This window comes from Dipodomys merriami, unplaced genomic scaffold (genome assembly GCF_024711535.1).
Source record: "Dipodomys merriami isolate MVZ:Mamm:240054 unplaced genomic scaffold, mDipMer1.0.p SCAF_16, whole genome shotgun sequence".
NCBI classification, from domain to species: domain Eukaryota; kingdom Metazoa; phylum Chordata; class Mammalia; order Rodentia; family Heteromyidae; genus Dipodomys; species Dipodomys merriami.
In genome coordinates, this window is record NW_027202937.1 from 13099688 (window position 1) to 13127546 (window position 27859).

General features: G+C 36.1%; 2 protein-coding genes and 1 pseudogene across 2 annotated transcripts; 2 read left to right on the top strand and 1 right to left on the bottom strand.

Annotated features, from left to right (window-relative positions):
* Positions 1–938: 938 nt before the first annotated feature.
* Positions 939–1831, bottom strand: LOC138827796 (olfactory receptor 2J3-like; annotated as a pseudogene).
* Positions 1832–7092: 5261 nt separating this feature from the next.
* LOC138827976 (olfactory receptor 2B11-like) lies at positions 7093–8043 on the top strand. The gene has a single exon (XM_070023550.1). The coding sequence runs from the start codon at positions 7093–7095 to the stop codon at positions 8041–8043; it is 951 nt and encodes a 316-aa protein (XP_069879651.1).
* Positions 8044–20203: 12160 nt separating this feature from the next.
* LOC138827797 (olfactory receptor 2B11-like) lies at positions 20204–21142 on the top strand. Its single transcript, XM_070023411.1, has one exon. The coding sequence runs from the start codon at positions 20204–20206 to the stop codon at positions 21140–21142; it is 939 nt and encodes a 312-aa protein (XP_069879512.1).
* The last annotated feature ends 6717 nt before the right edge of the window (positions 21143–27859 follow it).

The following is a 27859-nucleotide window of genomic DNA, read 5'->3' on the forward strand; positions in this document are numbered from 1 at the left end:
TGGCAGATCAAAGGATGAAATCTATAGTTCAATTAGGTCAAATGGAGATAGTTGAAAATAATATAAACACAATGATTTCTTTAATAAAAATACATTTCTTTAGGTATGAAATATTAGTGTAACAATATAATTATTAACTACAAATATTCAAATTAGATCAAACATAAAGAGAAAAATATAATTCCAAAAGAACAGACTTTATGATTAAAAATACTTTCCAATACAGTATATTATGAAGAAATTTTCTCAGAAGCCTATCAGCTTCATATCATTTTTGGAGCCTAGTTGGTCACCTGCCTTTTGCATTCTCTGTAGCTCCTTGAGGGTATGAAGGTGCTCGAAACATGTACTTCACAACATTATATTCACCTGATGTTATTACTTGATGAAGCACCTGTAAATTTTTAAGTTATTTTCTCCCTATACATTATACACTTCTTACTTGCTTGTACCAAAAGAGGAAGGTAAAATAATTACTTCTGCTAAATTCTTCAAAGGTGTTTTGCTGCAAGTTTAAACTTATTTTCTTACTCTCCATAGGAGAAGAATATGGACCAAACTCCCTCTCAATATTTACTAATTTACTAAATTTACTAATTTACTAAAAAACCAGTATCCTAATAAATATTTCAGCTATTTCACCATATATTTAAATAAACCAAGATACAAACTTATTTCCCCTAGAAAGAATGAAACAAAGCAAAAAATATAGAGGGTTTTATAGTGATAATTTCACTGCTCCATAGGGAATGTATAAGTATTTGAGCAGTCTGTGTTTTATTTATATCCATTAGAAAGAACTCTGAAACGTTGTGAAAACATATGTGTAATGAGTCAGAAAGGTGACAGAAAGGGAGATTGACAATGGACTGGCTAATGACCCATTGGTGAAGAGGTTCACCATTGGGCTGTTAATGTCACAGACACACAGCCTACTCTTACCCTATCAGTCCCCTTACTTCCCCTTTCACATCTTTGTTTCTGAGGATGTAGATGAGAGGGCTCAGGCTAGGTGTGACAACAGTGTAAAACATGGCAATGAACTTTTCTTGAGAATTTTCAGTTGGAGATTGGAGATGTATACACATTCCTGGAATGTAAAAGTACACCACCATGAGATGGGCTCCCCATGTCCCAAAGACTTTCTGATGCCCACTGGTTGATTGAATTCTCAGTATGGCTCAGTCAATTGCACCATAGGATGTCAGAATGAAGCTGAGTTGTATGAAAATAAAAATAGTGTTCATAATCATGAGGGTCAACTCATTAGCATAAACATCTACACATGCTAGTTGCAACAGTGCAGGAACTTCACAAAAGAAATGATCCACTTGACAATGTCCACACAGGGGCACCCAGAAGGTAAAGAGGGAATGAAGTGCTGAGTTGGCAAAGCCACTTACCCAGGAGGCCATGGCCAACCAGGGGCAGAAGCTAGAGTGCATTAGGACAGTGTAATGCAAGGGTTTGTACACAGCTGCTTAGTGGTCATAGGACATCACCATCAATAAGACATATTCTGTGCTCCCCAGGGCACACTTATGGAGCCAGCATAAGTAATGGTCTTGTCTGGGCCCCAGAGGTTGAACTGGGGGATGGAGCTGGTGGTGTAGCAGAGATCCAGAACAGAGAGGTTTGAGAGGAAGAAGCACATGGGAGTGTGGAGGTGGGAGTCCAAGTAAGACAGGATGATGATGAACAGTTTGCCTATCAGTGTCAGCAAGTAAAAGATCAAGATAATCCCAAAGAGAAGTATTTCCAGGTGAGTCAGGTTAGAAAAACCCAGGAGGATAAAGGAGATTTGAGAAGTAACATTGATATTATCCATCATTGTAGGTTTTCTGTTGCCTGAGGAAAATGAATAGCATAAACTCATAAAAAGGAAGGAAATGCTCTAAACTTCATAGAGATATATGAACTTATACAATGTCAAATTTAAGGGCCTATCACTATTCAATTCTAGAGGAATTTTGACATTAATAAAATGAATTTCCTATATCAAACAGAATCTTCAAGGTTATACTAAAATAAAATATAAAAGGAAAAAATATACTAAAATAAAATATGAAAAGAAAAAAAGAATGATGAAAACAAAAACTGTTCCATACACTAGTATCCAAATTAATAAGTGTAAAAGGAGTAGTGGTGCTGAGCACCAGCGGCTCACACCTGTAATCCTAGCTATTCAGGAAGCTGAGATCTGAGTATCATGGTTTGAAGCCAGCCCAGACAGTAGAGTCTGTGAGACTCTTGCTTCCAAGAGCCTCTGGAAGAGGCTCAAATGGTAGAGTCTGGTCTTGAGAAAAAAAAGCTCAGTAACAGCATCCGAGGTCTTGAGTTCAAGGGCCAGGACCAGAATACATACACAGAAATAGGAATGGTAACACTGGAGAGATATAATTGGAGGTAAAATTAGTGGCTAAAAATTAAATGAGTATACAGTTATTTGTAAAGTCTAAATCATTCTCTCCACAATTTGTTATTTCCAAAGCGAAAAGTAGTAGAAGTTTCACTTGAAGGCCCAGGTGATCACCATCAAATCCAGTGGATGTTCGGCACTAGCACTGGTCAGTGCTATGTGCTAGATATCAGCATCACTTGTGGAGACAGATGAATGATATATGGCTGTTCACATGATGCTCTCAATAGGCCATGATGCCACTAAAGTGACATGCCTGCAAAAACTTTGCAGAGTAATTTTAATAATGAAGAGATATGAGACAAATTCATATTGAGGCTAGATACCTTGCCTGTATTCTTCAAATTGCCAAGATCCATAAAGACAGAGGAACTCTGAATTGGTTCCACTTAGAGGAAATCAACAAGGTATGATATCTAAGTGTCTGTACCTGCACTTGGAAAAATATTAACAAACTTTCTGATACCACTGGAAAATATTTGCAGTTAAACTAGGGACTGCCACTTGATCCACAGCACCACTTCCTGTTTTTTTCTGGTGGTTAATTGGAGATAAGAGTCTCACAGACCTTCCTAATGGCTTAGAACTTTTATCCTCAGATCTCAGCCTTCTGAGTAGCTAAGATTACAGGTGTGAGCCACTGGTGCCAGGCTTTGAACTAGAATATTTCATCCTAATCAAATTTGCATCTTCTAGTAGGGTACAGAGTTCATGTAAAATTATGTCCTTGGACTTAAGATGCAGATACCTGAAAGATGGTACAACCCTGAAACAAAATAGTCTGATTCATGGCTAAGGGAGAGGACAAATCTTACAAGAGTGTAGTGGATTCTTTTTTAAAAACTACATTTAAATATGTGACTTGTCGCCCTGTTTGCTTTCTGACCTTTGAATGAAAGTAAAGATTGTGATCCCAAGAGAAAACTTCAGTTCCTTATAAGACTAAACATAGAGGCAGGTGCCGGTGGCTCAGGCTTGTAATCCTAGCTATTCAGGAGGCTGAGATCTGAGGATCTCAAAGCCAGCCCGTGCAGGAAAGTCCCTGAGACTATTATCTCCAATAAACCACTAGAAAACCGAAGTGGCGTTGTGGCTCAAGCGGTAGAGCGCTTGCCTTGAGCTGAAGAGTGCAGGGACAGTGCCCAAGCCCCAGCATTCAAGCCCCATGACAGACAAAAAAAAAATAGACTAAACAAAACATACAACTGCCCTATAACCCAGCAATCCCACTCCTGGACATTTATTCAGTAGACTACAAACAACACCAGACTAAACCTACCAGCACAACCATGTTCATTGCCGTATTGTTTATCATATCCAAGATATGGGATCAACTCAGGTGCCTCTCAGTAGATGAATGGATCAAGAAAATGTGGTATATATACACAATGGAGTTCTACCAATCCATTAGAAAGAATGATATTGTACCATTTGTAAGGAAATGGAAAGACTTGGAAAAATTATAGATGCAAAGAAACATATGTTGCATGTTTTCCCTCATTTATGGTAGCTAGAATGTGCCTACAAATCTACAAGTCAAAACACTGAATGATTGATTATACATATATATATATATATACATATATATACACACACATATATATACATATATATATATATATATATATATATATATAATGTGCGTGTGTACACACACAGAGACACACACAGACACCCACACTGGGACATGATAAATTATATAGGACTCCAGACATTCACATATTGAAGCCAAAGGAGAATATGTATAGGAATGGCTGACAAAGACCTAATATCTATGTGCATATGATCATATAAAATAATATTTTATGAAAGGAACTCCAAGTAAAGGAAACAAGAGACTCTTAGTTGCTGTTTTTGTTTTCTTTTTCTTTTGTCCTGTTTGTTAGTTTGTATTTGGAAGGGAAAGCCGGAAGCACAGGAAAGGTGGAACAAAGGGTGAACAAATACAACAGTGGCACTTACTAGACACTATATGAAAAATGACTGTACCTTGTGGATGGGGATGGGAGGGAAGAACTGGAAGAGAGTGAGGAAAGGTTTCAGAAAGAATTCTACTTATTACCTGCTTCCTGTAACTGTAACCCCTCTGTATACCACCTGTACAATAATGAAAAATAAAATAAAACTTTAAAAAAACACTTCATTAAGAGCACTCCAACAAAAATTAAAGAAATAAATATAAATAACAAAAGAAAGAGCTATCTATTCTAACAAATGCACAAAATACAGCAGAGAAATACAAATAGTAATGATGGGTGATTCATTTTCTCCCATGTTTTTGAGTTTTTGTAAGAAAGATTAGGATTCCTTTTCATTGTGTAGTTATTGTGGCAAGGTAGGGGAACACACCATTTAATACATCCTTTTCTCTTTGAATTCTTTGCCTCCTCTAACTTCACCTTTCCTCTCCTCCCTCTGTGAAGAATGCATTCCAGTCATGCTGCCTAGAAGCTAAGAAAAAGGGAGAGAGAAGTGATGGGAGAGGCACCCATGGTTGTCTTTTTTTTTTTTAATCATATTGCTGGTTTAAGTAGAATTCTTGCAAGCACAAAGCCCTGAGTTCAAAACTGCAGTACCAAAACAAAACAAAGCAAAAAAATCATATTGTAAAATGATTGCCTCACCATATCTATGTAGAACCAGGTTTACTATACTATTAGCATATCTGGAATCTTAAGAATAATCCCCTGAGAAAAACTATATACATATATATATGCATACATATGTAAATTGGATATTGACACCAAAAATAATTTTCTTAATTTTTCTCTGGTGATGTAAGAAAATTTTCTCCCCATGTTTTTTGTTATATTGAGATTTCTAAAAGTCTTTTCAACATAAACTCAATCTCCACAAGTGTCAATATTTTTTCATTTCAATTTTTGGTATAAGAATGTTAGAGGGAATTATATCCACTAGGGAATTTCTATAGTGTCTCTTGCTGAGAAATTTCCACTGAGATTTATTAACTATATGGAGATAAAACTCCCACAGCTTTATAAAAAGAGAAAAGTCCCTTAACTATTATTGAGGGAGAAATGTTTCCCTCATTTAAAGTAAGAAGCTACATTATGTAAGAAAGGATCTATGATATTGCACAAAGCTATCAAATAAAGGGAGGATATATAATCTTCCAATTGATACTGAATTCAGATGCAAAGATCAACGTTCATTATAATAAGGAGAATGTGATACCACTATGGAACATCAATATTGTGTAAGGTAGGCATTACATAGTGGTGGAAATTATTTATTCAGTTTGTGGGACTTAATCTTGGGACAACTTCATGTGTGTTATGATTTCTTTAGGAAAATTGCATATTAGAAAATGGGTAAATAAGTTGATACTTTTTAATACTAATGGCCATCATATAGAATTTAAAATATAAATCAGATTTTCAAAAGTCATATTGGAGTACTGTTTACGTTACTGGGAATTTCTCTCAAGATAAATGTGTGCTGATATAAAAAATTTAAAGGCATCAACAAGAGTCCAATCAGATGATCTAAGTAATTTAAGGAAATGGAAGATAAAAATTCAGTCTTTAGAGATTTTTTTTATGAGGATGAGACGGGCCAACCTGAAGAAAAATTGCCTTGCTTATATAGATCCAAAATTAATATGACATTGTATTTTGTGAAAATATCAAACTCAACATTAAACACTGCTCTTATGAAGGTGTGGCAACGTATACTGCACTAATTAATTCTCACAGCAAGGTCAGTAAGGGAGTTCTGGATATTTGTGCAATGCCTATTAACTATTGTTGATGAACTAGATCCAAGTTTTTGTTCAGATGTCATATCCTTTTTCTTTTTTACTACACCAGTGTTTTTCAAATTATTTACCACTGTCTATAGTAAGAAATATATTTTACATCATGGTTCAAATCACAAAGATATGTATCTGCTCATTTTAATGGAAACAAATACAATAAATTAATAGCATAAATATAAAATTACATGACCACTTACAGCTCACAATCTTCAAAGCAGTAGTAAACATCATACTTTGTGATGGCTTTGGAATCAATTATTGTGTCTTGTTTTTTAAGTTCTGAATGTATTCAAAGAGATCATTTCCTTTCAGCTGCTTATTCCCTTTTATAACAAAGGGTTAAGTTGCAATAGTTAGGCTTTTTTTGGAGAATACAACTTAAAGAATAACAATATTTTTTTTTCAGTGCAAACCAGGGTGATCCACCTCGAGCTTCTGAAGTTCTGAGCTCACCTAAATCAACTCCTAAATCTAAGCAGTACCTGGCACAGACAAGCAGATCATAGAAAAAAGAACTGAACTTGTGGTAAGTGAGTAGAGGTGATTCTAGGGCAGCTTTTTTAGAATCAGTTATTCATTCATTTTATTCTTCTTCCATTCTATATGAGATCAGTGGCTAGTTTTCTTTGATAGATTGATTATGTTAGATTCTGTGGGATCCTGTTTCTTTGCTGAAATAAATTCATTAGCCCTTCTTTTGGAGACATTACAGAAGCAATATTTTTCTTTGATTATTCATTTTTAAACTTTCACCAGTATCAACTCATTTTGGTGGCGTGATATCACAAAGGAAAAAAAAATCTCTCAACTCCCTTCATTTTACCTAACTGAATAGGTTAACCACTGCAGACATGTAATAACAAAATTCAAGTCTGTACTTTCACCAGCAACAGTCATGTACCCAGGCAATGCAAGCGCTCCAGACTTCTTCATTCTCTTGGGTTTCTCCAATCACCCTTGGTTAGAAACCCCCCTCTTCACAGTGGTGCTCCTTGCTTACGTCTTCACACTGGTGGGCAATATTTCCATCATTGTGGTATCCAGAGTAGATCCTCAACTTGACAGCCCTATGTACTTCTTCCTTTCCAACCTCTCCTTCTTGGACCTGTGTTTTACTACAACTACCATCCCTCAACTTTTGCTGAACCTTTGGGGCCCAGATAAATCTATCAGCTACGGGGGCTGTGTGACCCAGTTTTATATGTTTCACTTCCTGGGAGCTACGGAGTGCATCCTCCTGGCTGTTATGTCCTTGGACCGTTACATTGCCATCTGCAAACCCCTGAGGTACTCAGCGATCATGCACCAGCGACTCTGTATCCTCCTGGTGGCTGTGGCATGGATAAGTGGCTTGGCTAACTCCTTGCTTCAGTCATCCCTTACTGTCCAGCTGCCACTTTGTGGCAACAATAAGGTAGATAACTTCCTCTGCGAAGTTCCAGTGATGATTAAGATGTCCTGTGTTGACACTACCTTCAATGTCGCCATGCTCTCCATTGTGGGGACATTCTATTCCTTGGTCCCTCTGTCCCTTATCCTTGTTTCTTATGGGTTTATTGTAGCTACTGTGCTTAGGATCAGGTCCTCCGAGGGTAAGAAGAAGGCCTTTAATACATGTGGTTCTCATGTTATTGTTGTGACTCTATTCTATGGGCCAGTAATCATCATGTATGTACAACCCTCTGCAACGAACTACCAGGATAAGAACAAACTCATGTCTCTTTTCTACAGTTTGGTAACTCCTATGCTTAACCCTTTTATCTATACTTTGAGGAATAAGGACATGAAAGGAGCAATGAAGAGGCTTCTTGTCTCGTTCTCCCATCAGGGAAGTGATGAAAAATAGTTATATCTCAGTTCCACATCCACCATGTTTGGGTTAGAAGATCTCCAATTGTAAAATTATCTTTGTACTTAAGCCCCTCCAAACTGTCGGACTCCTTTAATACCTATTCTATGTACATATGGCTTTGTATCATATTAGTGTAGTTTGTTAACTATCAAGTATTAATCCTAAACTCATTTTTCTATAATGTTATGAGAGTGAGGACCATGTAATTAAGTTAGTTTGTATCCATCTAAAGAATTTGCTGCTGAAATCTAAGGAGTAAGCAATAAATAAATACTTACTGGTGGATACATTTTTTGGGTTAAAACAGACACATTACACACTACACTGCTGATGGGAATGTAACTTGTTCAACCACTCTGGAAAGCAGTATGGAGACTCCTCAAAAAATTAAACCTAGACCTCCTCTATGAACCAGCAATCCCACTTGTGGGCATTTACACAAATGACCATAAACAAGGCTATATTAAAGCTACCAGCACAACCATGTTCATTGCACATTATTTACCATAGCCAAGATACGGAGTCAGCCCAGATGCCCCTCAGTAGATGAATGGATCAAGAAAATGTGGCATATATACACAATGGAATTCTATGCTTCCATCAGAAAGAATAATATCACCCCATTTGTAAGGAAATGGAAAGACTTGGAAAAAATCATATTAAGTCAAGTAAGTCATTCCCGAAGAAACATAGACTCCATGGTTTCTCTCATTTGCAATAATTAGTGTGTGTCTAGGAGAGTCCTAGAACAGGATCACAATAGCTCAATAGCTATGTACATGTGACTACAAAAGATGATGGTAAGAGAAATGAACTCCAAGATATGGAAACAAGAGGTTTTCTCTTTGTTGTTGTTGTTTTAATGTACTATGTGAAGTCATTTCTCCCCCCACCCTATGGTTTATCCACTATTGTCACTGTATTTGATTTTGATACCCTATGTATTGTATATACATTTAACTGAATTAGGGAAGGGAAGGGGAACAACAAAATGGTGAGACAAAGGACAAAGGGAGAACCAATGCAACAGCAATACTCACAAGACAATATGTTGGAAATGTACTGTACAACTTGGGGAGAGAATTGGAGGAGTAGTGGGAGAAAAACAAGGGTGGGGTTAACACTGTTCAACAAGAAATGCATTCACTACCTTATGTATGTAACTGTAACCTGTCTGCACTTCACTTGACAATGAAATTAATTAACAAAACAAAACAGACACATTCAAAACATTTTTGTATAATTTGAAGGAAAAGGTAGTAACTCAAATACAAATATCCTTTGTTCTTATGGAAAAGATTTTATTATTAATCTTTTATATGCAAACAAACTCATTCTGTGAGTTACCAGTAGGATCAAAGGCATACATTCTATAACCAGCCTTTATAGCCACACACCCACTGATTATTTCAGAATAGATAATTCATGAGTGTCTGACTTTGTTTTCTGCAGGTCTCTATGGATTCCTTTCTTCTGAAGTGTATAACTTTTCCAGTGCTTCCAATGTTGATGTTCAAATCATTAAAAATCCATATGTGGCTTTTAGCACTGAGAATCACTTAGGTTCTGCTGGTTTGCTCATCTACACAAAATAACAATTTTTTATGTGTTGGATAGATAAACAAGCAATGGGATTGCTTGATCAACTAGGAATCAAAGCGTTAGGTTGTTAGCATAAGAGAGACAGAACAAGATAGTAGGGAAAAATGGAAAAATAAATTTTTCATGAGACTACCAACTATGACATAGAGGTGAAATAGAAAGATTGATGAAGTAAGAGATGATATTCTGTTGATTTTATCAATAATATCAAATCTTATTCTTTAAAACCAGTCATTTTATCATAGATGTATGATCCTATCCTTACAATACAATACAATTCTCTCAGCTTTTATTTAAGGAAAATTGTTGTTCTTCCAAATGAGTCTGTTTATGTGAAGTCTTCATATACCACCTCATCCTTGATGTATCCACTTCAAAGGAGCAAGAACACTCATAGTGTATAGCCATCTGACTCAGAGATGCATTTATTTATTTTATTGTGAGAATACCATACAGAAGAGTTACAATTACATGGGCAAGATAACAAGTACATTTCTTATCAAGCATTGTTGCCCCCTCTTTGTTTCCCCCTCCCATCCCTTCCCATACACCTCCCTCCCCCCACCCAGCCCTCCCCCCACCCCCCACCAAAGTTGTAAAGTTCATTTTTCGACCTGACAACTTGTACATCTCATTGTTGCAATGGGTCCACATGTACCCCTAAATGATTTGTTTTTTCCCTTCCCCTCCACAAATTATACCAACATCAAATACAGTGAAAGCATGGGTTATACTGTGGGGGAGGGACATACAAAACAACAAAGAAATCATCTTATAAATATGTTAGAAACAATTGCATGAAAAGAAAACAAAAAAAAACATTTGGATACTTATCTTGGGGTTCATTCCCCTAACATCAACTTATCTGACCTTTTCTGCTTGACTCAGACATATACTAGTTATTGCAAATAAGGGAAACCATGGGACCTATGTTTCTTTGGGCCTGGCTTACTTCACTTAATATAATTTTTTCCAAGATTTTCCATTTCCTAACAAATGGGGCAATGTCATTCTTTCTGATGGAGGCATAGAATTCCATTGTGTATATATACCACAATTTCTTGATCCATTAATCTACTGAGGGGCATCTAGGTTGGTTCCATATCTTAGCTATGGTAAATAATGCTGCAATAAACATAGTCGTGCTGGTAACTTTACTATGGTCTTCTTTGTGATCATGTGGGTAAATGCTCAAAAATGGGGTTGCTGGGTCATAGGGAAGCTCTATGTGGAGTCTTTTGAGGAACCTCCATATTGCTTTCCAAAGTGTTTGAACAAGTTTACACTCCCACAAACAATGCAGTAAGGTTCCCTTCTGTCCACATCCTCTCCAGTATCTGTTGTTATTAGAGTTCTTGATTATAGCCATTCTAACTGGGGTGAGGTGGTATCTCAATGTTGTTTTGATTTGCATTTCTTTTATGGCTAGAGAGCTTAAGCATTTCTTCATGTGTCTATTGGCCATCCTTCTTTCCTCTTCAGAGAAGTTTCTCTTTAAGTCTTTAGACCACTTATTTATTGGGCAGTTGTTTCTTTGAAGATTTGTTGTTGGGGGATTTAATTTTTTTAGTTCCAGGTATATTTTAGATATGAGACCCTTGTCTGTTGTATGGCTAGTGAAGATCTTCTCCCAATCCATGGGTTTTGTATTGATCTTGCTATCTATGTCCTTTGCCATGCAGAAGCTCTGCAATTTCATGCAATCTCATTTGTCCAACCTTTCTTTGATTTGTTGTGTTTCCGGTTCTCTACTAAGAAAATTTCGGCCTGTGCCAAGGAGAATTAGGGTTTCTCCTATTCCATCCTGTAATGTTTTCAGAGTGTCTGCTTTGACTTTGAGGTCTTTGATCCATTTGGAGTTGATTCTGGTGCAGGGTGATATATAAGGATCTAGCTTTAGTTTTCTTCAAGTAGTTAACCAATCTTGCCAGGACCATTTACTGAAGAGGCTGTCTTTCTTCCATTCTAGCTCCCTTATCAAAGATTAGATGGCTATAGGTCTGTAGGTTCATTTCTGGGTTTTCAACTCTATTCCATTGGTCCTGGGGTCTGTTCTTGTGCCAGTACCAACAAGCTGTTTTGATTACTGTGGCTTTGTAGTAGAGTTTGAAATTTGGTATTGATATTGCTCCAGCACTGTTCTTTCTGTTAAGGATCATTTTTGTTATTCGGGATCTTTTATTGTTCCATATGAATTTTTGGATTGCCTCTTCAATTTCCTTGAAGAATGAGGTTGGAATATTGATAGGTATCACATTGAATATGTAGATAGCCTTGGGAAGTATTGCCATTTTCACAATGTTGATCTTTCCAATCCAGGAACATGGGAGTTTTTACTGCTTTCTAAGATCTGTTTTGATTTCCTTTTTCAGGTTTTTAAAGTTTTCATCATAGAGGTCCTTCACTTCTTTGGTTAAGTTAATTCCTAGGTATTTTATTTTTTGTGGGGCTACTATGAATGGAGTTGCTTTCCTGATTTCAGCCACACTTTTCTCAGAGATGCATTTATTACAATAAGTAACTAAAATGTAATTTCTCTCTTCAATTTATACTTTATTTAATATAATAAGCTACCCCTTCCCTTTTAGACTTCAAGGGTAGGAGGATCCAGATTTGCTCTTTTTGAGGGCTGTAATTTGGAGGGAAGTTGACTTCCTAGAACAGTCATGCCAGATGAGAACTGGGAAATCAAAGCACAGTGTAAAAAAACGATGCCTTAGAAGACAGCGAATCCTAGAACTGCAGCAGAGTTGAAGGGGGAAGGAAAATCTCACCTTTGTGTTGAATGTGAAGTCAATTTATTATTAAAGTCTTGTGGATATTAAGAGAAAGCTGCCTATCTTCCCAAGTATCTGAAGCATCAGTAGTGTTTAAAATTTTAATATATTGGTTGTGTTTAAATATTATGTTTGTGATTTTGAAGACTATTTCCTAGGTTAATTTGTTCCTCTTACTAATAGTATGAGTAGTTATTACATATATGATAACTTAGTTATATTTTAAAAATTAAAATAAAGAAAAATATTTTTAATTGAAAATGTGTCTCTTGTCTGAAACTGTAACTCTTTAATGGGTAGCCATTATACTTAATAAATTACATCTTGCATTATTTTAGATACAATGTATAAAATATTGATATGCATTTGTAATACCTTAAATGTTTATCTTAACACAAAATTAGAAAAAGAATAATGAAGTATGGATGATGTATAGAACATAAATATCTATAAGATGATCTGAAAACTATGTTTACATACAGATTATTAATAAAATATACAAATTATTTTTAAAAGAACCAGATAATAATCTAGGTATCCAGTTAACTGATAAAAAACAACACTCTTAGAAGGCATGAAAATAAGATTCATGAATATGCTAGCTAATAGAAATGTATTTTAGATTAAAAAATACAGCAGGTTGAAACTGAAAAATGACAACCCATTAAAAATCTTAATAAAATGCTAATAACTACATTGTTATTAATGTCAGGGAAAGATTATCATTCTTTCTATTACATAAACAAAATTTGGTATTTGCTTTTCCTTTAAATAAGCCTGATTTTGGGAGATGGGACAATTTGATTCCCTAATGACAATTGTTACTTTGTTCAAAGAAGCTGGACTGCCCTTGAAAGCTATGAAGCTCTCTGCTTGAATGACAGGTTTCTGCTATAGGCATCCTGGACACCACAGAAATTACACCTGTCATTTAGTAAATCTGTGTATTTTTGACTAACATATGGAATTTAAAATCTTATTATCCAAATATCTGACTTATATGCTGTGCATTTATATCAACAAAAAATATTGGTTTATCATTCATATTTTTGTTATAAAATAATAAAAGTTTTCAGGTATAACTTCATTCTTTTTTATTTGGACATGTTCTTTATTGTAGTTTTTTCTAAGCTTATATTTTTTGACCCCTTATTATTATGGCTAGAGACAATTATGTGGCATACTATAAGGCTCAATTAATAACACATTCAAGAAACTCAATTTCCTCAGAATCATTTATTCAAACAAGCTCATCTTCAATTTTATACTGATAAAAATTGATAGTCAATATGTTGGGAATTGAATCTGGTTATTTCAAAACACATTCAACAACAGAAGACACATGATATCAATCTCCATTCGCTGTATAACATAAGGAGTATTTCCAGAAAGTTCTGTTTCCAGGAACTATCTCTGCTAACTCATTTGGGAGAAGAATAAATGAATGTCCTGTGTAAAAACAAAGCTCAAGAGTCCTCCATAATAATATACAAATACCACAAGAACAAACATCCTTGACATTTTCTATTCTTGCCTTTCTAACTCAGGGACATTTATGTCAACTGAAATACTAAGAATTGTATGGTAATTTTTTAAAATATTTTTATTGTAAAGATACTGTACAGAGGGGTTACAATTACATAAGTAAGGTAATGAGTACATTTCCTATTGAGCATTGTTCCCCCTCCTTTGTTTTTCCTCTAATATCCTTTCCCTCCCCAGCTCCCCAAGTCCTTCCTCCTCCTGCCCACCAACCCTAAAGTTGTAAAGTTCATTTGCAACATAGTATCTTGTATGAGTCAACCTGTATCCTTGTTTCAGCATTTTGTAAATTCTTATTTTTTAATTATCCTCTAATAGTTGTGCAATGCATTCCAACTGAATGTCTCAGTTTATAACAAATTCTTTTCCTTTTTTTTTTGTTTTGTTTTGGGGTTTTTTTGGCTGGTGCTGAGGGTCTGGGCACTGTGCCTGAGCCTCCTTGTGCTCTATCACTTGAGCCACAGCACCACTTGTGGCTTTTTGGAGTAGTTTATTGGAGATAAATATTGGAGATTTTCCAGTCCTGCCTGGTTGTGAACAAAGAACTTCAGATCTCAGCCTCCTAAGTAGCTAGAATTACAGGTATAAATCACTGGCACCTTGCTTATAGCAAATTCTCTCTCTCTGTCTCTCTCTGTCTCTGTCTCTGTCTCTCTCTGTCTCTGTCTCTTCTCTCTCTCTCTCCCTCCCTCCATATATACAATACATACATACCTATTATATATATATATATATATATATATATATATATATATATATATATATATATATATACCTTTAAGTAGGTGTACAAAGGAATTGCCATTCACCAAAGCAGTTTATAAATAGAGTGCATCTTGATCAATGTTACTCTTTCAACATTCTCACCCCCCCCCCCAACCCATCCCTTCCCACGCTTACTTTTTAGGTTATGCATTGAACTTTTTTGAAATTTAACAAAGCAGTTTATATGTACAATTTAACAAGCAGTTTATATGTATGATGAATCTTGATCTGTGTCATCACTTCAATATCTTCAGCTCCCTTTAACCCATTCCTTCTTTTGTATTTCTCAATTCTGTGATTATACAATGAATTCTTGCCTGCGTCCTCCCCACTTCCCCCTCCATTCTTCTACCCCTCTTCCCTTGGCCCCATCCTTCCCTCTTACAAGTTCCCATTTCTTGGTACTTTTGTTGGGCTCTGACTTAGTCTTTGTAAAGAATTATACTGTTTGCAAATTCTTAAATACATCTCTTTTCAACAGTTTTTCTGTTCTCTGAAAGTTTGAAAATACAAGTGTTTTTCTTCAAAATTCCTTTTATTGAGAGATACTTGTCAAAAGAAGGTAAGTAAAAAGATAATTTTTGAAGATTACGTCTTCTTAAGAAAGTTATATTGTGTATAGTGCATAGCACCTAATATATATCTGACAGACTGAGCAAATATTTTCAGTGAAGCATTCACAAACTTCAGAAATTCCTAGTTCATTGGCTCTAAGAAAATCTCACTTCTCTTTCTCATAACTCTCTTCCTCTTTTACTTTGACTAAACTTTAAAAAGTTATTAAATATTAGTAAATACTCAGATTTTAAATGTCTAAATAAAGTATGAAGTGTTCTACCTATCATTCAGAATTACAAATCTATGCTTAAAATTTGAGGAATTGATTTATGTCATTTCATCCAATTGATAAAGTCTCAGGTAAAAGGATTTTTGTTTCTTCATTATCTTTTGTTATCAATAAAGCCGACATTGCTATGAATATAAATAAAATGCTGTGTGCATTGGAAATGAAATATGAATAATATATAGTAAGATAAAAATGTGAGTGGACACACAATTGAAGAATCAATAGAAATATATTGTTACAATTTATTAATGTGATTTTGAAACATGATTGGATAAGTAATTCCTCGTGCATTGAAATAATGAATAAAAACAATCACTGGAAGTAGAAATTCAAAAGTAATGGAATCTGAGAGCCAAATAGATTAAAATATCATGGGACTAACACATACGTGATGGAAAAGCAAAGGTAGAAGTATAGGTTGTAGAACTTTACATCTTCGGATGCCGGGGCACGCAGAGAGGAGGGAGGAGTTGGGGAGGTAGGGAGAGAAGGGATGGTAGGGGGCAAACAAAGGAGGGGTAACAATGCTGAATAGGAAATTTACTCATTGCCTTACTCATATAATTGTAACCCTCTGTACAGTATCTTACAATAAAAATACATATAAAAATGAAAAAAGTATAGGTTGTAAATATATTACCAATGTAAATCATATTCATTGATCTGTAAGAAAATAGAAACTACAAGAAAGGAAAATACCCCTGGGATGATTTAGTATGCACAAACCAAATACAGAGAGTAATATGAAAAAAACTCTAAAAAACTACAAATTTAATGAAGGCACTGAAAACATACTGTAGTGAGCATTATTATTAGGGTTAGATCAAAGGAACTATAGGGGAATTCATGGAGGCCTAAATCTAAAATCCTTCTTTAAAAACTGATGAATTGAAAAGATAATTATAAGTGTTAAATACATATGTGGTAGTTGTCATATTCTAGTTGTTCAATAGCATGGAGTTATAGATTTTTTAAGATATTCATTTAATTTACTTCATATCAAATTAATTGATACCACAGTTTTCTATCTTAGTTCTGACACAGAACTGTTCCTAGAAAAATATAATTTAGGTCATGAGATGGTCCTAAATTATCTGTGTAAATATTAAATTTTGAAATAAAAATTGAAGTGAGTCCATGTGTATGGGGCACACTCATTCAGATAACATCCTTTGAGAAGAAATGTTTTCTATGGAATCTTGAACTACTGATTTTTATAGTCCACAATTTTGTTACCTCAATTAAAGCATTGAGAACTATTTGATTATCTATTAACTTAGATTATTTATTGTTTATTATCCTTTACTATTTAGATTATTCCTATCAGACCAGCACAACAAATATACATCAACATAGATACAAAGTAGCCTTTGTTATAATATTTTGGGTGCATATTACATGCTTTAAAGGGTGGTGAATGCTTTTTAGAATTTAGCAAAACATCTTCATTAAGAATTCCTTAGAATTATTATTATTTTATTATTATATCTAATTACATTGTCAAATTAATATAGCATATGTGTGAAGAAGGATAATATATAATGAAAGGGCAACATTCACCTCTTACCTCTGAGTATGAGTAGTAGTAGTTATGTATGAAAATTCACGTAAATGCTTTGAGAATTTAATGAAATAGAGACTACAAAAATTGTGATTTGTAAAACTAACAATATAATGTTTCCACGAGATTGCTCATTGAGTGAAAGGGTAAGATGAAATTTTGTCAGTGGGATATCATCTCATAAATGCAATTGAATATTCCTTATGTTACAGAAGCTGATGGATTTTAAAAAAATAGTAATAAAGGAAAATCTGTAAATAAAAACCATTTTTCTTTTCCAAAATACTGCTTCACTCTACTCAGTGATTTTGTTGTTCAATATGCCTTTTATCTGAAAAGCAAAAAACAAAAACCAAAAATATGCTGAAAATGTATAATCCAAGAATTGAATGTTGCTACAGTTGAACTAAGATTTTTTTGACCGAAGTTATCTGAGTTGAAATATGTATTTGTATTTACATAAAATCAGTGGGTCCCTGACAAATACAAAACCTGTTAGACAAAAGAGAATATTAAATTTGCTTGATAAAAGAAAATCCCTACAAGGTGGATAAACTAACTAAAATTTTACAGCAGATATTAATTTCTCAAAGCTTGAACTAGTTATATACAAGAGCACAAAATTATTTTAAAAAGAAATGCTCATTACCTGACTTATCTAACTGTAACCTCTTAATACATAACCTCTCCAATAACAATGAAATATATTTTTAAAAAGACTACAAAATCAAATTGCAAATATAAAAAGGCTCTGTTTGGGTCACTTAATTCTTCCAACTTGTAAGTATCTCCTCAATACTGTACAAGCATGAAGAAATGTATGTTCATGGTGTTTAAATGTGTTTCATTACAAATATCTAGGTTAGATTTGTTGAAATTCAGTTTTCTTTTTCCTCACGAAGAAAATATGTTATTCAACTAATAGGAAGTTGCTGGACATGCCTGTTTTGTTGTTTCTCACATATTAATGTGTTCTCTTCCTTCTATTATTCTCTCAGTACATAATTTCTTCTTCAGATTTTTAAAAAATATTTTTATTGTGAAAATACTGTACAGAGGGGTTACAATTACATGGCAAGATAATGAGTACATTTTTTATTAAGCATTGTAGCCTCCTCCTTTGTTTCCCCTTCCCATCCCTTCCCATCCACCCCCCACCCAACCCCACCAAAGTTGTAAAGTTCGTTTTTCCACATAACAACTTGTACATCTCATTGTTGCAATAGGTCTACCCGTCTCCCTATTTAAACGATTTGTTTTTCCCCTTCCCCTCCACAAATTATACCAACCTCAAATACAGTGAAAGCAGGGGTTATACCATGGGTGAGGGACATAAAAAGCAACAAAGAATTAATCTTTTTGGGGGGGGGTCCGGTTGTGGGGCCTGAACTCTGGGCCTGGGCGCCGTCCCTCAGCTCTTCAGCTCAAGGCTAGCGCTCTACCACTTGAGCCACAGGGCCACTTCCGGCTTTTTTCCTTTGCTTATGTGGTGCTGAGGAATTGAACCCAGGGCCTCATGCATGCAAGGCAAGCACTCTACCACTGAGCCACTTCCCAGCCCAAGAAATGATCTTATAAATGTGTTAGAAACAATAGCATGAAAGAAAAAAAAGACTTGAATACATATCTTAGGGTTCATTTCCCTAACATAAACTTATCTGACCTTTTCTGCTTGACTCAGACATATACTAGTTATTGCAAATAAGGGAAACCATGGGACCTATGTTTCTTTGGGCCTGGCTTACTTCACTTAATATAATTTTTTTCCAAGTCTTTCCATTTCCTAACAAATGGGGCAATGTCATTCTTTCTGATGGAGGCATAGAATTCCATTGTGTATATATACCACATTTTCTTGATCCATTCATCTACTGAGGGGCATCTGGATTGGTTCCATATCTTAGCTATAGTAAATAATGCTGCAATAAGCCTAGTTGTGCTGGTAGCTTTAGTGTGGTCTTGTTTGTGAGCATTTTGGTAAATGTCCAAAAGTGGGATTGCTGGGTCATAGGGGAGCTCTATGTGGAGCCTTTTGAGGAACCTCCACACTGCTTTCCAAAGTGGTTGAACAAGTTTACACTCCTACCAACAATGCAATAAGGTTCCCTTCTGTCCACATCCCCTCCAGCATCTGCTGTTATTAGAGTTCTTGATTATAGCCATTCTAATTGGGGTGAGGTGGTATCTCAATGTTGTTTTGATTTGCATTTCTTTTATGGCTAGGGAAGTTGAGCATTTCTTCATGTGTCTATTGGCCATCCTTCTTTCCTCTTCAGAGAAGTTTCTCTTTAAGTCTTTAGCCCACTTATTCATTGAGCTGTTGTTTCTTCTTCTTCAGACTTTTTAACATCTTACAGCTGTGCTTTGCAAATTAAACTATTCAGTTCCTTGGCTTCAGATACTCAGATGCAACAACTGAAAATACAAAGCGATAAATTTGATATTAATAACTTTTCTCAACTGATTTTTATGGTGGTAAAAGTTTAGAATCCATTGTTTTGGAATTTCTCAAGCATACTTTATTTTCATGTAATCGTCACTAGAAAACAGGAATTGCCAGCCTCACCAGACAAAGGACATTCAATATCTGAATGTCTTGGTTGCTTAAGATAACTACCTCTAATACTTTCCTGTTTGAAGGAAACTTAAACCACCTGGTCCTAGATCATGCATGTAATTTTTGTTGTTGTTGGTGGTGGTCATGGGGCTTGAACTCTGGGCTTGGGTCTGTCCCTCAGCTCTTCAGCTCAAGGCAAGCACTCAACCACTTCAGCCACAACTCCACGTCCGGTTTTCTAGTGGTTTATTGGAGATAAGAGTCTCAAGGACTTTCCTGCCTGGACTGACTTTGAACCTCAATGCTCAGCTCTCAGTCTCCTGAGTAGCTAGGTTTACAGATGTGAGCCACTGGCACCCGGCTTAGATACGTAATTTTAAGAGCATATTACCATAGCCTATTTTTGTGCCCATGCAAACGATGTGCCAATCTCCTTCTCTTTTCACCACTTTACTAAACTTCCCTGACAATTCTCTGTCATAGGTAAAAATAAAGTGAAGAGAATGGCTCTCCTTAATGGAAGTCATCCTGAGCAGTTCATTCTACTAGGATTTGCTGACAGACCTTGGCTGGAGCTTCCTCTATTCATTATTCTTCTGATCACATACCCCTTGGCCATGATGGGAAACATCACCATCATCCTGGTGTCCAGGTTAGATCCCCGGCTCCACAGCCCCATGTATTTGTTCCTCACCAACCTCTCCTTTTTGGACATGTGTTACACCACCAGTATCGTCCCTCAGATGCTGTTCAACCTGGGCAGCTCTAAGAAGACCATCAGCTATGTGGGGTGTGCGGTTCAGCTTTATTTCTTTCACATAATGGGAGGCACAGAATGTTTCCTCTTGGCTCTTATGTCCTTTGATCGCTACGTGGCCATCTGCAGACCTCTGCACTACTCCCTCATCATGAACCAGCGCCTCTGCATCCTGTTAGTGTGCACCGTGTGGCTGTGTGGAGCGAGCCTTGCTGTCTCACTGTGCACTCTCACATTACAGCTGCCCCTGTGTGGCACAAATATACTGGATCACTTGTTATGTGAGATTTCAGTCCTGATCAAGACTGCCTGTGGTGAGAAGGAGACCAATGAGCTCGCACTCCCTGTGATATGCATTTTTGTGTTAGCTGTTCCTCTGTGCTTAATACTTGCCTCATATGCTAGCATTGGACGTGCTATACTGAAGATCAAATCTTCTGAAGGAAGGAAAAAGGCCTTTGGAACATGTTCCTCCCATCTCATTGTAGTGTTCTTATTTTATGGCCCAGCCATTAGCATGTACCTTCAGCCTCCCTCCTCTGTCTCAAGGGACCAGCCCAAGTTCATGGGTCTCTTCTATGGAGTGATGACTCCTACTATCAACCCCTTCATTTATACTCTGAGGAATAAGGATGTGAAGGGGGCAATACATAAGTTGGTGAGGAGCATCTCCCGTTCAAAGTGAAAGTTTGTAGACATTAATTTAACATTTTAATACTCAAGTTTCTAATGTAAAGCTCCTGTTCTTCTCTTAAAATATGCCATTTTGCTTATGTTCTTTTATATAATCATGTTAGTAAGATTATACTTAGGCAGTTTGCATCACTACAGCATTGTATGTTGTGGATATTTTATAAATAATTTAAATCAGGCATTTGTGTGTAACTTAGTAATTCCAGCTACTAGAAAGGCAGAGGAGATTCTGGTTAAAGTCCATCTTGCCGGGCGCTGGTGGCTCACGCCTGTAATCCTAGCTACTCAGGAGGCTGAGATCTGAGGATCGCAGTTCAAAGCCAGCCCGGGCAGGAGAGACCGTGAGACTCCTATCTCCAATAAACCACCAGAAAACCGGAAGTGGCGCTGTAGCTCAAGTGGTAGAGCGCTCGCCTTGAGCTGAAGAGCTGAGGGACAGCGCCCAGGCCCGGAGTTCAAGCCCCATGACCGACAAAAAAAAAAAAAAAAAAAAAAGTCCATCTTGACAAAAACAAAAACAAAAACAAAAAAATGAGACTTTCTCTGAAAATAAGCAAAGCAAATCACAAGACCCTGAGTTCATATCTCAGATCCATGAAAAATAACAAAATATAATATATAAATAATAGTAATAATACTATTTGAATTAGTGAAGTATTCACATCAAGTAGCTAAATATCAATAATATAAAATATTATGTTCAGGTTTATTAATAATATAATATAAAATTATTTAATTGTAAAGTCAATTAATTTAATGACAGTTTATCAGAAAAAGAGCATTGCATCATTCACCAGCCTATTTCCTACATTTTGTTACTCTCTTCTAGTTATCCCAAGTCTGTGGGCAGTGAGACTAAAAGAGAATAGTCTTAGGAGAGGATCACAAAGCCTCAATAGCTATGAACATATGCACATGTAAAATGGTGTTTATCTAAATGAACTCTGAGAAATGGAAACAAGTGGGGTTTTTGTTATTTTAGTTTTTTGGATTTTTTCCTTCTTTGTCACTGCTTTTGTTTTCTAGACCTTTTGTCTTGCATGTAAGTTTATCTGATTTGGGCAGGGTACATGGGAGCACAGAAATCATGAGACAAGGGTAAACAAATGTAGCAGTGACCCTCAGTAGAAAATGAACCATACAACTTTTGTGGAGATGGGGGCTGGGAGGGAAAAACTGGGAGAAAATAAAGGAAGAGTTGACACTGTTCAAAAGGAAATTCACTCATTACCTGACTTAGGTAATTATAATCCCCATGTACAACACCTTTACAATAACAATAAAACTAAAATCCCCTGTTTTATCTGTTCTACTTCAGTTTGTGTAGATGATCTGCTCCTTAAAAATGCATTGTTATTTTTTGATGGACACATAAATGTGCAGTGGTTTTTATATGGTTAATTAGTGAAAAAAACTGAAAGGGACAGAATAAAAAAGGGGAAATATTTTACTGGTTTCTTTAAAATCTTTTGAGTCTTCTGAACCTGTAAAAGTACTGGAAAGAAGAAAGTGATATAAATATTGACAACCTGAGAAGTTTTCTGTGCATAAATTGAAACAAGAACAAATCTTTTTTAGAAGTACAAAAGATTAGTTTGGTGTTGGTGGCTCATGCCTGTAATCTTAGCTACTCAGGAAGCTGAGATCTGAGGATCCTGATTTGAAGCCAACTCCAGGGCAGCAAGTCTCTGTGAAGCTCTTTTTTTTTGGTATACATTTTTTTATTGTAAAAATACTGTGCAGAAGGGTTACAGTTGCATGAGTAAAGTGATGAGTACATTTCCTATTGAGTGTTATTACTTTCTCCTTTGTTTTTTCCCTACCATCTCTTCCCTCCCCTCCTCCCTAACTCCTCCCTTCCCCTTCCCAAAGCTGTAAAGTTTGTTTTCAACATGGTTCTTGTACATCTCATTGTTACAATGGGTCAACCTATATCCTTATTTCAGCATTTTGTTACTTCCCTTCCCCTCCCCAAATTAGAAAAAATGTATATACAAGATGCAGGGCACCGGAATCAAATACAGTGAAAACAGGGGTTATATCATGGGGAAAAAACATACAAAAGAAACAAAAAATCACATGGTACATTATAAATACATTAAAAACAACAGCAAGAAAGATAAAAACCACTTGTGTTTCTATCGCTTAGCATCATCTTATATGGTCATATGTACATAACTGTTGTCTCTAATTAACCACTCAAAACTAGAAATGGAGCTGAGGCTCAAAGTGGTAGATCCCTAGCCCTGAGCAAAGGAGCTTGGGGACAGCGCCCAGGCCAAGTTTAAGCCCCACAAGAGAAAAAAAAGTACAAAGGATTAAACTCAAAAAGCAAAGCATTATAATTTATAATTCATTTATTTGATAAACAGTAAGAGTACCTACTGATATACATTTTTGGACATAAGAATTGTTAAATCTGTATTGCTATTATTTGAAAGTGCTAAAACACACGGCTAGGCCTCACACCAAAAAGCTGAAACTGGCTCATAAAATTAGTAGTAGCTAATGTAAAACAAATGAGTGGATCAAAGTGTTTTGTGCTGTTGAATTAATATCTTAGGAATTAGCATGAGATATTGTGAAAAAATAAACACCTTAAAGAAAAATGAAAAGTCATTCAGATTTTTCTAATAAAACTTCTGACATAATGAAGATCTAACACAAAATAATTGGATGAAAAGCCTCATCCTATTCCACATGAGAGCTAACTGAAAACCCAGATTCCCTCAGAAAAATTCCAGGTCACTGGGTATTGAACAATTCTTTGGACCGATAGTCCCTGTACAGTTTAGAAAAGAAAACTAAGAAATTAAATTGGCAGATTCTTCCTGATTGTTAGAAAATGTTTAAAATTTCTCATATAAACATATAGGAAAATAAAGAATTATAATTCTAAAATGTATAATGATATCTTAGATAATATGTACTAGTTAATATATTCTATGTTAGTATTACATAAGATAGTGGTTTTAGTTTTGGAGATGCAATACAAAAGGAAAAATATCAAAAACACATCAGTAAGGGCTGGGAAGGTGGCTCAGTGGTAGAGTGCTTGCCTTGTATGCATGAGGACCTGGGTTGGATTCCTCAGCACCACATAAGCAGAAAAAGCCAGAAGTGGAACTGTTGCTCAAAGTCGTAGAGTACTAGCCTTGAGCTGAAGAGCTGAAGCGCCCAGGCCCAGAATTCAGGCCCCACACTGGCAAGAAACACACACACACACACACACACAGACACACACACACACACACCAGTAAACACTGTGTTTTTAAAAATCATCTTCTATTCTCCCATAGTTTAAGTTTGCTACTAATATTTAGGATTATAAAGTTTCTCATTTCAAGAGGCTTTATAATATCAAGATGCTGACAATATGAGGAAATATAATAATAATAGGTTGGGTGCTAGTGGCTCAAACTTGTAATCCTACCTACTCAGAAGCCTGAGATCTGAGAATTGTAGCTCAAAGCCAGCTTGGGTAGGAAAGTCTATGAGACTTATTTCTAATTAACCACTGAAAAGACAAAAGTGGAGCTGTAGTTCAAGTTGTAGAGGGTTAGCCTTAAGCACGAAAACTCAGGGACAGCACCCAGTCCCTAAGTTCAAGCCCTGGCGGGATACACACACACACACACACACACACACACACACACACACACACACACACACACACACACACACACAGAGCAATAATCTCAGAGTGAAAAAGATAGTAGGGAATGGTATTAATCACAGAAATGTTTTACTGGTACCAGAATGCTTCACATTCCTTGTAAACAACATCACTGTTACTTTAGTTGACTGTTGAAAAGCCAGGTTAAGGAGAAAGTATATATTGAATGGTGAAAATATGCTCTGTCCTTCATACCAAGCATAATCAGGAAGGTAATTCAAAACTTTTCTCATATTCCAGGCAATTTTTTTTTTTTTTTGTCAGTAGTGGGGCTTGAACGCTGGGCTTGGGCGCTGTCCCTCAGCTCTTCAGCTCAAGGCTAGCACTCTACCACTTTGAACCACAGGGCCACTTCTGGCTTTTTTGCTTATGTGGTGTTGAGGAATCGAACCCAGGTCTTCATGCATGCAAGTGAAGCACTCTACCATGGTGCCATCTTCCCAGCCCCCAGGCAAACCTTTCTTAAAGAACAAATGGGAATCATCAGGCATTTAACCCTAACTTGAAAAGTACTGTAGATTCATGGGGAAAATTCTCAAAGAAGAATTTTTAAAGATTAAAAAATATTTTCTACAACACTAAGAAATGCTCAAGGATCCACATAGCAAAATCCTGTTAAGATTTTTTTTTATTGTGAAAATACTGTACAGAGGGGTTACAATTACATGGGCAAGATACTGAGTACATTTCTTATCAAGCATTGTAGCCTCCTCCTTTGTTTCCCCTTCTCATTCCTTCTCATCCTCCCTCACCCCCCACCCAATCCCCCCCACCAAAGTTGTAAAGTTCGTTTTTCCACATAACGACTTGTACATTTCATTGTGGCAATGGATCCACCTGTACCCCTATTTAAACGATTTGTTTTTTCCCTTCCCCTCCACAAATTATACCAACCTCAAATACAGTGAAAATGCATCATATTTCTTACAAGATTGTAATTCAACAAATACATTATAACTGATAAAATCCAAAGTCTTTTCAGAATGTGGTACTCAGAGTTAAAATACTCTTACAAGTTCAAAGATCATTGAGGAATGAAAGTTGGGTAAGAATGGTTAAATATGTTGTAAGGAATCAATGTTTGATTGTAGTTGTGAAATAATTTAGATTGAAACAGAAACTCAATGATCTTGTATAGTATGACAAGTAAACATTCAACTTAGTTTTCATGGTTTAATAATTTTCATGACTAGAAATAATCCAGAATTTAAAAATATTCTTGTCTAATAAAGTAACATCTTCAAGAAATTCTCACTTAAATTTCTCAGAAGTATTTATCCTACTAGCTGACCTTCATTTGTGCACTACTTTAAGCTGGTGTTCAGTGTGCTGGGAAATGGAATCAGTTTATTTCAAAACACATTCAACCATTGAAGATACTTGCTACCGGCTCAGTTCAGCAGATACCTAATTGTGCACAGGAATATTTCCATAGAGAGTTCTATTCCCAGGATATGTCTGATGTGGACGAGGAATTAATGAGTGTCCTACGAAGAAATAATGCTCATGGGGCCTCAGGCTTGGCAGTCAAATAACATACTCACAATCCTCTGTGAGCTTTTTCTATATTGCCTTCCTTCACTAAGCATTTTTCTATCTAGTATATTATCAGTCCTATGACAAATTTCTTTGACCTTCTCTCAGAGTTTGAACAAATCAAGTGTCTTCCTTCATACTTTTTATCAACAATTATCAAAATGAGGTAAGTAAAAAGGTCATTGTTTTCCAAGGTCATACATCCTCAGGGAAGGTTGGAATGTGAGCAGATCACAGTGCCTAATGCACACATGTTAAAGAAAATCAAAATTCAGCAAAAAGGCCTAACAAGTTTGACAAGAAATGTACTTATTCCCTTACTTATGTAACTGTGACCCCTCTGCATATCACCTTGACAATAATAAAATAATTCTTTCCCTTCACTTGTTCGACTTAAAAAAATTAAGCAAAATTAAAATTAAGCTGGGTCTTGAAAAGGGGTGGAGAGGAAACAAGGGAAGAACAGAACATAAATGAAGGTGAGAATGCAGTCAAGAATCTCATGTAGGGCTGGGATGTAGCTCAGTGGCAAAATGCTTGCCTAGCAAGTACAACGTCCTGGGTTCGATCCCCAGTACCAAAAAAGAAAAGACAAAAAAATACAGTTAAAAAAAACCCAAACAAGAATCTCATGTATATTCTACAAAATTAAGAAGAGTGAGGGGGCTGGGAATGTGGCTTAGTGGTAGAGTGCATGAAGCTAGCATGCATGAAGCTCTCAGTTTGATTCCTCAGTACCAGAAAACAGAAAAAGCTGGAAGTGGCACTATGGCTCAAGTAGTAGAGCCTTGATCATAGAGAGTCTCAAGGACAGTGTGCCGGCCCTGAGTTCAATCAAGCTCCAAAACTGGTGAAGAAGAAGAAAAACAAGGAGGAGGAGGAGGAGGAGGAGGAGGAGGAGGAAGGGGGGGATGGAAGGAATGGGTAGGGGAAGGATGTGTGAGAATGTTGGCAGGTGTGACATTGATCAAGATATATTATATTCATAAACTGCTTTGTTAAATGGAAACTCCTTTGTACAACTACTTAAAGGTAATACTAAAAAGAAAAGGTTAAAAGCTCTTTTTTCCAGTCCTGGGCTTGAACTCAGGGCCTGGGTACTGTCCCTATTTCTTTTGTACAAGGCTAGCACTGTTCCACTTGAGCTACAGCAACACTTCTGGCTTTTTCTGCTTACACAGTACTGAGGAATCTAACCCAGGGCTTCATGCATTTTAAGCAAGCACTCTACCACTAAGCCACATTCCCAGCCTGGGTAAAAACTTTTTAAAAAGAAAATAGCATTGTATTTCAGAGAGCCTCTTCTAAATTTTGGGATGCCTCCATTCAGTGGCTCCTAGGAGCAATTAGACTATTCTTTGTAATTAATTTCTTTCTTAGTCTCTCACTTACAATAATTATTTGACTTTCAGCAAGGACTATTTTCCCTAGTTACAAAATGCCCACATTTTCAGTGTATGAAGTCTTTGATCATTTCAGTTTCTAAAATATATTTTC

What these genes read in the sequence shown, in the direction of transcription:
- LOC138827976 (XM_070023550.1), top strand. Translation starts at nt 7,093, where the DNA reads ATGTACCCAGGCAATGCAAGCGCTCCAGACTTCTTCATTCTCTTGGGT.
- LOC138827797 (XM_070023411.1), top strand. Translation starts at nt 20,204, where the DNA reads ATGGCTCTCCTTAATGGAAGTCATCCTGAGCAGTTCATTCTACTAGGA.